Source organism: Bufo bufo, chromosome 1, assembly GCF_905171765.1.
Source record: "Bufo bufo chromosome 1, aBufBuf1.1, whole genome shotgun sequence".
NCBI lineage: Eukaryota > Metazoa > Chordata > Amphibia > Anura > Bufonidae > Bufo > Bufo bufo.
Genome location: NC_053389.1, coordinates 768074851 through 768089780, shown reverse-complemented (window position 1 = coordinate 768089780; position 14930 = coordinate 768074851). Strand labels below are relative to the sequence as shown.

Genomic DNA, 14930 nt, shown 5'->3' with positions numbered 1-14930 from the left:
GTTCAAGTAGACCGCTGTGAACCGTTAGAAACGGAAAGGACTAATCCAAAATGGCGCCTCTAGAGGGGACCAATAAAAGCTTCAGACCAGGACGTATGACGTAAAAAAAAGCGTCAACCCGTTAACGTTACTGTTCTGCTTTGTGATTGGTTGACGCGAGTGTTGGCGGAAGAAGCCAGTTAGAGGGTGTCAGGTCGCGTTAGCAGGAATATGGGGTGGCTGTGGCCCCCTGTGAGTTATCTGCTGCTGGGGGGCCAGGGGCTGCTCCTCACCTTCTCCCTTATCGCCACCCAGAATAGCACCAGCCCCGCCACGTCTCCTGAGCCCAGCAGCACCCCGGTCCCTGAGCCCAGAGACCCCAGAGGACCCCTCGTATTGTGCGAGTACTTGTGAGTATGCACCATTGAGCTGTAATAGCCTAAGACCCCGCACAGCTGAGGGTTTGCTGCAGTGCATTCAGTCCAGGGGATTGTCTGCACTGGGTACAGTTGTGAGAAATATTACCCTTGTAGAGCCTTTCAGCTTCTGGATGGAAAATATTTCTATTCACTGACAGCCAGCAGAGATAATAAAAAAAACTGACGCATTTATCTAGAAAGCGGAGCATAAGTTGTACACATTTTTATTATACAGTGGTTGGTTAAAGGGGATGTCCAAGAGAGACAGCTGTGACTCCTGAGAAACTGATGGCGGAGACTACTGCCACTGTGTCAGGGAACCGCAGTGACTACCAAGGAGGTGATGTGGCTACTGATGAGGTCATGGTGGGGAACCATAAGGACTTCCAAGGAAGTGATGGCAGAAACTGCTGTGATTATTATTGCAGGGGTGGCGGGGGCTGCTGTGACTACCAAGGAAACTGTGGTGGGGGCTGATGTGACTGCTAACAATGGGTATGAGGGGGGCTGCTCTGACTTACTAAAGGGATTGTCTCACTTCAGCAAACAGGATTAATCATGTAGAGAAAGTTAATACAAGACACTCACTAATGTATTGTGATTTGTCCATATTGCCTCCTTTGCTGGCTGGATTCATTTTTCATTATACACTGCTCGTATACAAGGGTTACGACCGCTCTGCAATCCATCAGCGATGGTCATGCTTGCACACAATAGGAAAGAGCACCTGCCTCTGATGCCCGGGACCATGGGAGTGCACATAGGATGGTGCTTTTTCCTACAGTGTGCAAGCATGACCACCACTTATGGATTGCAGGGTGGTCATAACCATGGAAACGAGCAGTGTATAATGTGATGGAAAAATGAATCCAGCCAGCAAAGAAGGCAATATGGAGAATCACAATACATTAGTAAGGGGCTTTTGTGACTATTAAGTGGAGGGGGAGCTTACTAAGGGTAGCCAGTTTAGCAGCCTTGTTAAACCCTGGTCTTCTGCATTGTGGGAATGATTTAATTAATTTCAGCTTGCAGCATCCTAAATGCATGTCAGACTGCACTGTGTCCCAGCACCCTAAGGTGGTGGTGGGGGCTGCTGTAAATACAAAGTAAGAGGTGGGAAGTGGACTGCTGTGACTGCAAAGGAAGGGTTGGCTGGGGACTACTGTGACTAGTAAGAAAGGGGTGGCAGGGCTGCTGTGACTAGTGAGGAAGGGGTGGCGGGGGGGGGGGGGTGCTGCTGTGACTAGTGAGGAAGGGGTGGCAGGGGGGGGTGCTGCTGTGACTAGTGAGGAAGGGGTGGCGGGGGGGGGGGGTGCTGCTGTGACTAGTGAGGAAGGGGGGGCGGGGGGGGGGGGGGGCTGCTGAGACTAGTGAGGAAGGGGTGGCGGGGGGGGGGCTGCTGTGACTAGTGAGGAAGGGGCGGCGGGGGGCTGCTGTGACTAGTAAGAAAGGGGTGGCGGGGGGCTGCTGTGACTAGTGAGGAAGGGGTGGCGGGGGGCTGCTGTGACTAGGGAGGAAGGGGTGGCGGGGGGCTGCTGTGACTAGTGAGGAAGGGGTGGCGGGGGGCTGCTGTGACTAGTGAGGAAGGGGTGGCGGGGGGCTGCTGTGACTAGTGAGGAAGGGGTGGCGGGGGGGGGGGGGCTGCTGTGACTAGTGAGGAAGGGGTGGCGGGGGGGGGGTGCTGCTGAGACTAGTGAGGAAGGGGTGGCGGGGGGGGGGGGTGCTGCTGAGACTAGTGAGGAAGGGGTGGCGGGGGGGGGGGGTGCTGCTGAGACTAGTGAGGAAGGGGTGGCGGGGGGGGTGCTGCTGTGACTAGTGAGGAAGGGGCGGCGGGGGGCTGCTGTGACTAGTAAGAAAGGGGTGGCGGGGGGCTGCTGTGACTAGTGAGGAAGGGGTGGCGGGGGGCTGCTGTGACTAGTGAGGAAGGGGGGGCGGGGGGCTGCTGTGACTAGTGAGGAAGGGGTGGCGGGGGGCTGCTGTGACTAGTGAGGAAGGGGTGGCGGGGGGCTGCTGTGACTAGTGAGGAAGGGGTGGCGGGGGGCTGCTGTGACTAGTGAGGAAGGGGTGGCGGGGGGCTGCTGTGACTAGTGAGGAAGGGGTGGCGGGGGGCTGCTGTGACTAGTGAGGAAGGGGTGGCGGGGGGCTGCTGTGACTAGTGAGGAAGGGGTGGCGGGGGGCTGCTGTGACTAGTGAGGAAGGGGTGGCGGGGGGCTGCTGTGACTAGTGAGGAAGGGGTGGCGGGGGGCTGCTGTGACTAGTGAGGAAGGGGTGGCGGGGGCTGCTGTGACTAGTGAGGAAGGGGTGCAACAGCACTCTGCAAACATTGAATATATGAGTGAACTAATGTTGTGCTTACTATATTAAATGAATATGAGATACGTAGCAAATATATTTTGATCATAATCACTTGTGCCCATCCACCACAGCAAGGTTACCTCTTCTGGATGCGTACCTACTCTGTATGATACTTCATTCTGTGCCAATAGGCCTCTAATGAATTTCTGGAGAGCTGGCTCCACTTGTATACTGCACTGATTAAAAACAATCAGTGGGAAAGATGGGTTTATTAGAAGAGCACCACTGACATGTGAGGCCAGACACGCACACCCTTGGTTGCAGTACAATGCCTAGCTGTTCTTATTTTCTTCCATTTTCACTAGTTGCTCCGTGGACCCTGCAGCCGCCTACTAATCATTACTAAGATTAACAAAAAGTGACTTAATTCTCAGCAATCTTCACGTTCTTATTTCTGTTCCTCAGGCCAGAAGAGTTTATAGACTGCGATGATCCAGTAGACTACACTGGGAACGTGACCAGCCAGCTAGACCCGGACTTTGGCTGCACCAAGGTACTTACTGCTGGGGCTATAATAGAAAGGAGAACCCATTATAATACATTGGAGGAGATTTATCAAAGTGGTGTGAAGGAAAAATTGGTTTAGTTGCCCATAGCAGCCAATCAGATTCCACCTTTCATTTTCCACAAGAGCTCTGTAACATAAATCTGACATCCTTTTGCAACAGCCGAGATTGGAGCTAGTTCCGACCCCTTAGATGTCGCGATCAGTAGCAACTGCAGCATCTAAAAGGTTTACAGAGGGAGGGGACTCCCTCCCAACCCCATCAACCCCGCTGCTGAAAGCCTTACAAAAGCCTCTGGGTCTGCAATGTACAATACACTGCAGTAAAGAACTATTGCAGTGTGTTGTACCAACAATCAGACCATTGTATGTTTAAGTCCCCTAATGGGATGTTAAAAAAAATAAAAAAGTCAAAAATTCTAATAAATATTTTTATTCCCCCCCCCCCTTATCCAGTCATTATTAATTGACAAAAAAAGAAATAACATAATTGGTATCTCCGCATCCATAGCGACCTGATCTACAAAAAAAAGCAAGCACATTAATTCATACCTCCCAACTTTTGAAAATCGCAAAGAGGGACAACATGTGTGGCGCACATCGCTTAATTTTTTTTCATACCAGGCCACGCCTCTAAATCCGCCCAAAGCATAATAACCGACTTTATCACAACTGCAGCAGCCGGGGATCTGTTAGGTGAGTATTAGTCCCTTTATTTTTTTTACAGCATGTGGAGAGCCTGGGACAATTTCTCACACTTCAATATCCAATTAAATATTAACACACAGATGATCAAATTATAGATATTTTAACCTCTTACCGACACAGGGCGTACATGTACGTCCTGATGTCCGAGTCCTTCTGTGTATTTCTGTGTATTTCAGCAGGCACCCTGCGACAATACCGAGGGGGGTTCTGTGACCACCATTCCCTAGACCCCCCCCCCTCCCCGTATCGGCGATCGCTGCAAACCGACCTGCGGTTTGCAGCGTTTTCGGGTCATTCCGGTGACCCAAAGACCCGAAATAGGAGGGTGATCGGTGGTGTAATATACACCACCAATCACCCTCCGTAGATCCTGTGAGGTGGCGGTGACGCCACCTTTCAGGATCGCCTGTGATTGGCTGGACGGGACGGATGAGGGGATAACGTCCCGGAGCTCCGCTCTCCCCGCCCACAGAGTTTCCTGTGAGAGAGGAGCCCCGTGTCGGTCCCTCTGCCTCCCACGCGATCCGCCGCCACCCGTGGCCCCAGAGCCACCATAAAGTGCCATAAACAAGCTGCAGCTTGCCCCCCCCCCCCCCACATTTTTTTGGGCGCAAGCGTTTTTTTTTTTCTTTTGTAGGTGCGCTGACTGTGGCCGGCACTCTTAGCCGTAAAAGAGCATCCGGCCACTGTTAGTGCATCGCCCACCCCACCGCTGATCAGCAAGTTTTTGGAGTGTAAGCAATTTTTCGGGGATTGAAGCGTTTTTTTTTATTTTTTTGGGGCTTGCGTTTTTTTTTTTTATATATCTTTTTTCTGTTAGGTTAGGGTGGGTTAGGGTAGGGTATACGTAAAAACACACCGTCGTCACACACACACACTAAATAAAAGTTTTACACACACACACACTCCCCTTTAGCGTTAGAAGATGGCCCGCCGGATGTTCTCGGCCGAGGAGGCATACGCCCAGCTGCTCTCCGACTCCGAGAGCCCCAGTGAGTACGAGGATGACCCCATTTTCCTGTTGTCATCCTCGTTCTCCTCATCATCTAGTGATGATGATGAGCCCCTCATACCAGGGACCCTGTGGCCCACACTAGTATGAGCAGCCCTGGGGCTCGTACTAGTTTTCCGGCCCAGCAGATAAGTCCACCTGAGCCCCCTGCCAGTGAACTTGCCTGAATGACCCCAGAGGATTTTGAGCCTGTGATTCCTGACTTTGTTGGCCAACCAGGAATCCAGATTCCCACAGTGAGCTTCACTGAATATGAATTTTTTATTTTCAGTGACCACTTTGTGAATCTGTTGGTGGAGCAAACGAACTTGTTCGCCCAACAGTTCGTCGCTCAACACCCGGGCTCCTTTTTGGCTAGGCCCGGTGGCTGGACTCCGGTCAGTGCAGCCGAGATGAGGATGTTTTGGGGCCTCGTGCTGCACATGGGCCTAGTAAAAAAAAAAACAGTGTCAGGCATTACTGGAGTGGGGACATCCTTTACCAGACCCCACTTTACAGTACGGCCATGACACGTTGCCGTTTTGAGGCCATTCGGAATTGCCTGCATTATGCAGATAATGCAGCATGTCCCCCCCGAGGTGATCCTGCCTATAACCGCCTGTACAAAATCCGGCCGGTCATCGATCACTTCGGGGCCCAATTTTTGGAGGCCTATATACCTGGAAGGGAGGTCACAATTGACGAGTCTCTCATTGCTTTCAAGGGGAGACTCAGTTTCCGCCAGTATGTTCCCTCTAAGCGGGGGAGGTATGGCATGAAGCTGTACAAACTTTGTGAGAGTACCTCAGGGTACACTTACAAGTTTCGTGTTTACGAGGGGCGAGATTCCCATATTGAACCCCCAGAATGTCCCCCCACTCTGGGTGTTAGCGGAAAACTTGTGTGGGATCCTTATGCACCCACTGCTAGATAAGGGTTACCACCTGTACGTGGATAACTTTTATACTAGTATCCCCTTGTTCCAGTCCCGCGCCGCCAGATCCACGTCCGCTTGTGGGACCGTGCGGAAAAATCAACGCGGCCTCCCTACCCACCCCCTCCAGGTACCTATCCCCAGGGGTGAGACCCGTGCCCTTACCACTGGAAACCTGCTGCTGGTCAGATATAAGGACAAGAGGGATGTCCTTATACTGTCCACAATTCATGATAACGGCATCACCCCTGTCTCTGTGTGAGGTACCGCGGCAACGGTCCTCAAGCCCGATTGTATCGTCGACTACAATCGGTATATGGGAGGAGTTGATCTCTCTGATCAAGTCCTCAAGCCATATAACGCCATGCGCAAAACCCGGGCATGGTACAAAAAAGTTGCGTTGTACTTGGTACAGGTTGCCTTGTACAACTCTTTTGTGCTGTCCCGGAGCACTGGCAACACAGGGACATTCCTTCAGTTCTATGAGGCAGTCCTCAAAGCCCTGATCTTTTCTGACCGGGAAAGAGCAGGCCGGATTACCTCGGTGTGGTCCCCCATACTGGAAAGAAGGGACGGACCCCCAAAAAAGTGCAGAGTGTGTCACAGGAGGGTGATGCGGAAGGACACCACTACTCAGTGTGACACGTGCCCCGATCATCCGGACCTCTGCATTGACTGTTGCTTCAGGGAGTACCACACTTCCATGGAGTACTAAATTTATAATCCCTTTCCCCCATTTTAATTTATTTGTCCACAGTCTTCCAAATTTTAAACCCCAAAATTCTCTCTCCAGAATCCCAATGGCGCTCCTTCTCTTCTGAGCCGTGTAGTTCGCCAGCAGAGCACTTTACGTCCACATATGGGGTATGTCCTTACTCGAGAGAAATGGGGCTACAAATTTTGGGGCTCTTTTTTCCTATTACCCCTTTGTAAAAATAAAAAATTTGGGGTTACACCAGCAATTTAGTGTAAAAAATCACATTTTTCATTTTGACATCCAACTTTAACAACATTGCGCCACAAAATTCGTAGCCCAATTTCTCCCGAGTCAGAAAATACCTCATATGTGGATGTAGAGAGAGACGGCGCGCCATTGGGATTTTGGACAGAGAATTTTACTGAAATGTTTTTTGGGGGGCATGTCACATTTAGGAAGCCCCATGGTGCCAGGACAGCAATAAACCCCCACATGGCACACCATTTAGGAAACTAGACCCCTTGTTATGTACCTTGGAGGGGTCTAGTTTCCTAAATAATACATTATGTCAGTTTTTCTTACAAGCAGAGAGTTTAAAAAGTTAGAAAAATGCTAAATTTTTCATGAAATTGTGCTATTTTTCACAAAGAAATGAGGTAAGTATTGGTGATAATTTACCACTAACATAAAGTAGAATATGTCACGAAAAAACAATCTCGGAATCAGTATGATAGGTAAAAGCATCCCAGAGTTATTAATGCATAAAGTGACACTGGTCAGATTTGCCAAAAAATGGCCTGGTCCTTAAAGTGAAAATAGGGACATTTAAGCATCAAAGAGGTACATGGGTCAAAAAGAGGGACACCTGGGAGGCTTGTTAACTATCGCACACTGTGAACACTCTAAACAAAACAAAAATATGAAAAAACAGTGACTGAATAGCTGTTTTTGGTCAAATCGCCTTCCGAAAAACGGTATAAAAAGATCAAAAAATCATATGTACCCCAAAATGATACCAATAAAAACTGCTGCCCGTCCTGCACAATCCCTCACACTGCTTGCTCGACAAAAAAATAAAAAAGTCTTAGATATGACTATGCAAAGGAAAAAAAAATGTTTTATTAAAGCAATTTTATGATGCAAAAGTAGTAAAACATGGAAAAAAAACTTTATAAATTTGTTATCGTCATATTCGTATTGTGGTCGCAAACCGACCTTCTGATGTGATGTGGTGTCCTAATAGTTCTGAAGTTGAGTGAGTCGGCTCGAGGTCAAGGCGCGCTTGCCGTCTCCCGTCTGTCTTCCTGCTCACTGCTGCTGTCCACGGCAGCTGATCCGCAGGGGTGACGGGTGTCGGAGAACCCGTTTAAGCTAAAACTACATATTATTAACTTACATGTCACTATTGTATGACATTCTGTGAAACACCTCTGGGGTCCAAATGCTCACTGCACCTCTATATTAATTCCTGGAGTGGTGCAGTTTCTAAAATTGGGTCTTTTTGGGGTGTTTTTGTTTTGGTACCTCATTGCCACTGCAAACCTGAAATGGTGCCTGCCGGGTGTCAGACCCCCGCAGATCTGAACTTGGTGACCTTAATATACGCAAGTGATCCTCCAGGAGCAATGAGGGCGTTTCCGTTATTTCTGCCGCGCCCTCTACACATTGATTGACAGGGCCGGGAAGGCGTAATCACTTTTATCTATTGGATAAGTAAAAGCGTTCCAAAGTTTTTACCCACATAAAATGACACGTCAGATTTAAAAAATGGGTCTGAGTCCTGAATGCCAAAATTGGCAGTGTCTAGGGGTTGTCCGGGCTACAGATATTGATGGTCTGTCCTCAGGATAGATCATCAATAAACTGTTTCGAGAAGCCATGGTGTCAGAAACTACAGTGTATGGAGCTGAAGCAGAAGGCTTCGTACACCGTGCAGTTTCCAGCGCCACTGTACTACAGCTCAGCTCCTGCACCTCGACATAGCCACCGCACCATGCACAATATGGTTTAGAGCGCCACTATACTGCAGCTCAGCTCCTGCACCTCGACATAGCCACCGCACCATGCACAATATGGTTTAGAGCGCCACTATACTGCAGCTCAGCTCCTGCACCTCGACATAGCCACCGCACCATGCACAATATGGTTTAGAGCGCCACTATACTGCAGCTCAGCTCCTGCACCTCGACATAGCAACCGCACCATGCACAATATGGTTTAGAGCGCCACTATACTGCAGCTCAGCTCCTGCACCTCGACATAGCCACCGCACCATGCACAATATGGTTTAGAGCGCCACTATACTGCAGCTCAGCTCCTGCACCTCGACATAGCCACCGCACCATGCACAATATGGTTTAGAGCGCCGCTGTACTGCAGCTCCGCCCCAGCACCTCAACATGGCCACCGCACCATACACAATATGGTTTAGAGCGCCACTATACTGCAGCTCCTCCCCAGCACCTCGACATGGCCACCGCACCATACACAATGTGGTTTAGAGCGCCGCTGTACTGCAGCTCCGCCCCTGCACCTCGACATGGCCACCGCACCATACACAATGTGGTTTAGAGCGCCGCTGTACTGCAGCTCCGCCCCAGCACCTCAACATGGCCACCGCACCATGCACAATGTGGTTTAGAGCGCCGCTGTACTGCAGCTCCGCCCCAGCACCTCAACATGGCCACCGCACCATACACAATATGGTTTAGAGCGCCACTATACTGCAGCTCCGCTCCTGCACCTCGACATAGCCACCGCACCATGCACAATATGGTTTAGAGCACCGCTGTACCTCAGCTCCTGCACCTCAACATGGCCACCGCACCATACACAATGTGGTTTAGAGCGCCGCTGTACTGCAGCTCCGCCCCAGCACCTCAACATGGCCACCGCACCATACACAATATGGTTTAGAGCGCCACTATACTGCAGCTCCGCTCCTGCACCTCGACATAGCCACCGCACCATGCACAATATGGTTTAGAGCACCGCTGTACCTCAGCTCCGCCCCAGCACCTCAACATGGCCACAGCGCCATACACAATGTGGTTTAGAGCACCGCTGTACCTCAGCTCCTGCACCTCAACATGGCCACCGCACCATACACAATGTGGTTTAGAGCGCCGCTGTACTGCAGCTCCGCCCCTGCACCTCGACATGGCCACCGCACCATACACAATGTGGTTTAGAGCGCCGCTGTACAGCAGCTCCGCCCCAGCACCTCAACATGGCCACCGCACCATACACAATGTGTTTTCCAGTGCCGCTGTACTGCAGCTCCGCCCCAGCACCTCGACATGACCACCGCACCATACACAATGTGTTTTCCAGTGCCGCTGTACTGCAGCTCCGCCCCAGCACCTCAACATGGCCACCGCACCATGCACAATGCGGTTTAGAGCACCTCTGTACTGCAGCTCAGCCCCAGCACCTCGACATGGCCACCGCACCATACACAATGTGGTTTAGAGCGCCGCTGTACTGCAGCTCAGCCCCAGCACCTCAACATGGCCACCGCACTATACACAATGTGTTTTCCAGTGCTGCTGTCCTGCAGCTCAGCTCCCATTCACTTGAATGGTAGCTGATCTGTAGCACCCCGACATGGCCAATAGACCATACATAGTGTAATTTCCAGCGCCTCGGTTGTCCATTTGTGGGGGGTGCTGGTTATCGGACCCTCAGCAATCTGATATTGATAGGTCATCATCTGCAGCCCAGATAATATCATTAATGCTTCCCTTTTCTCCTTCACAGTTTGGGGGACAGGCGTATGCTGAGGTTAATCACACAAAAGTATGGTGCCGAGCGTTGCCTGGCATTGAGTGCGATGGACCCCCTACCTTCCAACGTGGGAACAAGCCTTGCATCAAGTATGTGACTTCACACTGTTCAATGTGCCATTCCTGTTATTCCACCTGGAAATGTACGAATTCATTAAGGACTGAGCATTCCCAAGTTTCAGACTGAATATGGACACACCTTATTCACAAGGAAAATACTAACTCCACGCTGTCAGTTTATTTATACATTTCCAGGGGGACTAACAGGGGAACGGTACAACGCAGCATTCTAAGAAAGTGTGCTCCAGAATTATTTCATGTGGAATTCAAATCAGGAGAGATGATGATGATGATGATGAGTCCTTTTTAAAGGCGACGATTTGCTATCCCACCTAAGGGGTTGAGCTACAGTAAGCTAGGCATAGGCTCGTCCTTCTAATTCAGGGGTCGGCGGCTGCTGTGAGACTACAACTCCAAGCATTCCTATTTGCTTGGCTGTTCTTCTAACTTTTGTAGGAGTGAATGGAGGATTCTGGGAGTTGTAGTTGCAGAACAGCTGGAGTGCTGTAGGTTGCTAACCCCGGCTGATTCATACCAGCTGCATGACTGCGCAAAGGTTTTAAAGGGGTTATCCCATTACAACAACGTATGCCCTATCACAGGATAAGTGTCTGATTGGTGGGGGTCCGACCGCTAGGGCTCCCGCCAGTCACGAGTGCGGGGACCATGATCCCCCCGTTTGAATGTAGCAGCGGACACACATACCTGTCCGCTGCTCTACTCAGCCGGTGTAAGCACTCGGCTATCTCCAGCGGCCCCATAGAGTTGAAAGGAGTAACAGAGCTCAAGCATGATTTGACCCACAATGGTTTGGGGATAAGTTGTAATGGAACAACCTCTTTAAGGATAGGCGTGATTGGTAGTAGTATAACCTTGGGGCCTCAATCGGTCAGCAGATCAAAGGGGCCACAGTCAAGCTGGAATGTAATCCCCCTCCCCTTATTGTAGTGCCTGACACAGCACCCCTCTCACCATGTGACTGTTTCTGGTATTGCAGCTGAGCCCCATGAATATAAACAGGAAAGGGACCGCCGTGATCTCATCAGTGTTGGTCCCCTTGTCACAGCTTAGGTTTTTGTTGCAATGTAATAGTGTAATCAGCTGTGTGCTAAATGCAGCAGCACAAATCTCTCTCTCTTAGGCCTCAAGCACACAACCATATTTTTCAGCATTTATTTTTGCAGATTGGATGCGGACCCGATCATTTCAATGTGTTCTGTCTGCGTCCGCATGTCCGTCCCGCAAAAAATAGAACATGTCCTATTTTTGTCTGTTTTACGCATTTTGACAATGAGGTGAGATGCACACGGCCGCTATCTGTGTTTTGCGTATCTGCGATTTGCAGACTGAAAAATACATACGGTCGCGTGCATGAGGCCTAAAGCCTGTATTAGGCTACTTTCACACTAGCGTTCGGGTGTCCGCTCGTGAGCTCCGTTTGAAGGGGCTCACGAGCGGTCCCGAACGCATCCGTCTGGCCCCAATGCATTCTCAGTGGAGGCGGATCCACTGAGAATGCATCCGCCTGCCAGCGTTCAGCCTCCGCTCCGCTCAGTGAGCGGACACCTGAACGCTGCTTGCAGCGTTCGGGTGTCAGCCTGGCCGTGCGGAGGCGAGCGGATCCGTCCAGACTTATAATGGAAGTCAATGGAGACGGATCCGCTTGAAGATGACACAATATGGCTCAATCTTCAAGCGGATCCGTTCCCCATTGACTTTCAATGTAAAGTCTGAACGGATCCGCTCAGACAACTTTCACACTTAGAAAGTTTTCTAAGTTTTAATGCAGACGCATCCGTTCTGAACGGATGCAAACGTCTGCATTATCGGAGCGCATCCGTCTGATGAAACATCAGACGGATCCGCTCCGAACGCTAGTGTGGAAGTAGCCTTACACAGCCTGATGTGGCAGACAATTGTCCGGAGGGAATCGTTCCCTGCCAGCAATCGCCTGATATTACATGCAGTGATCTCCTCCGCAGCATGGGGAGGAGTGATCTCTATGCCAGCGCTCGCCCCCATGCTGTATAGTGGTTTGCTGGCAGTAGCTCATGATTGGACACCACGATCTGCCGTCTGCAAATGATAATTTTTTAACATGTCAAAAGATTTGGATTGCCCGATGATCAAGCGTTTGCGCGTTCATCGGGCAATCGGCGGCTGTATTACACTGCCAGATGATCGCTAGTGAGGGCTACTACGAGCGAAAAATCGGGCAGTGTAATATAGGCTTTACCCTGGACTCCTGGCTGATTTGACCAGGTCAGGATGCTAAATAATTACATCAGCAACTCTCTTCTATGCTCTTTCTACTATAGCAATTCCCACCAGACACTCGCATTCTCCATGATATAGGTCTTTATTCTTTTTCCATAGGGGGGCAGTATTACATTTAGTGATAGCAAAGTATCCATCCTAGTCAGGACAGCTTCTAAATGAGCTCGAAAAGGTCTCTGCCCTTCCTCTGTTTAACCAGTGCCTTATGTCATACCAATGGTACATTTACATGTTGTAGAAAGGGACACTAGGCCTATAAATGAGATGGTCTGCATCACCTCCTGGTCTTGAGTGCATTCTGGCAATGAAACGGTCACAGTAAAATCAAAGGTTAACCCATCCTCGATGTTTCCGTGTGAGGGACAACGTCACAGACAAATGGCGATGATTGGAAGAATGCCAACATGGCTGGAAATATTGCAGTTGTCACTCTGCTCTCCCCCTATACAAGGAAAGTTTGAGGTTTTGCCCCAGACTGGTGAGTATTCAAAAGTTCACCAAGGAGCCTGGTCTGTAGGAGACATCCATGAGACATCATGGCACTGGGAAAGAGAAAAGGCCCTCGTTCATGTCCAGGATGGTAGCTACGCTCTTTTTTTTTGAGGGTTTCCATTTATTTTAATGGCACAGCCTGGATGAATAGCAATTAAATACAGTATATTTAATAATTGAAAAAAGTTCTTTGAGGCCACATTGAGTTCTTAAAGGGGTACACTAAGAACGGAGCGGGGAAGGTGGTGGCCGGAGGACCCCGAGTTTCCCCGGGTCCGGCCACCAAGTGCTCTCCCCGTAGTACTGAATGGGAGCGCACTGCACTTGCGCGGTCACCTCTCCCATTCATTTCTAAGGGGCCAAAGGAAAATAGCAAATTTTGTCAGTCCTATAGAAATGAATGCAGGGCGGCTGCGCATGCGCCATGTGCCCTCTATTCATTTCTATGGGGCTGCCAAAAATAGCTGAGCGCTGGCTCGACTGTTTCCGTCGGCCCCTTAGAAAGGAATGGGAGCATTGGCCAATCAAGTGCGGTGCGCTCCCATTCAGTACTATAGGGAGAGCACTTGGTGGTGAACAGACCCGGGGAAACTTGTGGTCCTCCGGCCACCACCTTCCCCGCTCTGTTCTCAGTGTAGGTGCGGGTATGCATATCCTAGCGATATGTCTCAGATGGGAATACATTGTCTCAGATGGGAATACCCCTTTAAGGAGGTTATCTGGTATAGAAAACCAATCAATACACTTTTTTGTGGGGGAAATATGAGATAATATAGAGTGGCTATAAAGCATATTTCCCACAATGCTTCGGCATGTTCAGCCATTACCCTGAGCTTATTGATCAGAACTGTGTAATACTTTATTCTACCTGCGGGGGCACTGCAGGAATTATAATCACTTGCTGCCGATGCTTGATCTCTGGTGGTCTCTGCAGCTGGACACTCTGTGATCAGTTTTTTATCAAGAAAACAAAATGATTGGACAATCCCTTTAATTGCCAATTACCTAAGCAACATTTAATTGGTGTTATTTGACCTATCCTCGTCTGTGTGCATTGAGAGGTGTCATTCTAGGAAGCTTGTGTTTCTATTAATGTCATTTTATCTTTTCACAGATACACAGGTCATTATTTCATTACCACCTTGCTCTACTCCTTCTTCCTCGGCTGCTTTGGGGTCGATCGCTTCTGCCTAGGACACACCGGCACGGCTGTGGGTAAACTCCTCACCTTGGGAGGTTTGGGCATCTGGTGGTTTGTAGATCTCATTCTGCTCATCACCGGAGGGTTAATGCCAAGTGACAACAGCAATTGGTGCACCATCTATTGACAGTGTTCCTCTAAGGAGGATATTAATACATTGCAGCCATAGGCTGTCTCCGAGGCTCGTCCTCTCGCAGGGTGGACGGGAGTCACATCACCTCAGGTGCACTCTTATGTATATTGACTATACAAAGGAATGAGTCCATCCTTGGACCGAAGACCGTACTGAAGCGTTGCCGCATTCAGCCTGATTTGTAATATAAAATGCTGTAAATACGTTAATGTAACTATAATAAAATAACTACCACTGTAACCCCTATGTGCTCTGAATGGTAGGGAGATAGCGGGCCCTGAACAGACCCATGCATAGTCACAACAAAAACTGTGTGTCTCAAATCATCACTGAATTCCATATCTCTTCTTGCTGTCAGTGAGTGGAAATTTTGTTTGCATCCTGAAGCTGAAAA

The 14930-nt window shown here is 49.8% G+C and overlaps 1 protein-coding gene across 1 annotated transcript; it reads left to right on the top strand.

Moving 5' to 3' along the window:
* The first annotated feature begins 160 nt into the window (after positions 1-160).
* Positions 161-14770, top strand: TM2D2 (TM2 domain containing 2). Its single transcript, XM_040414751.1, has 4 exons — positions 161-389; positions 3159-3246; positions 10348-10463; positions 14317-14770. The coding sequence occupies exons 1-4, from the start codon at positions 211-213 to the stop codon at positions 14528-14530; spliced, it is 597 nt and encodes a 198-aa protein (XP_040270685.1). The 5' UTR covers positions 161-210; the 3' UTR covers positions 14531-14770.
* The last annotated feature ends 160 nt before the right edge of the window (positions 14771-14930 follow it).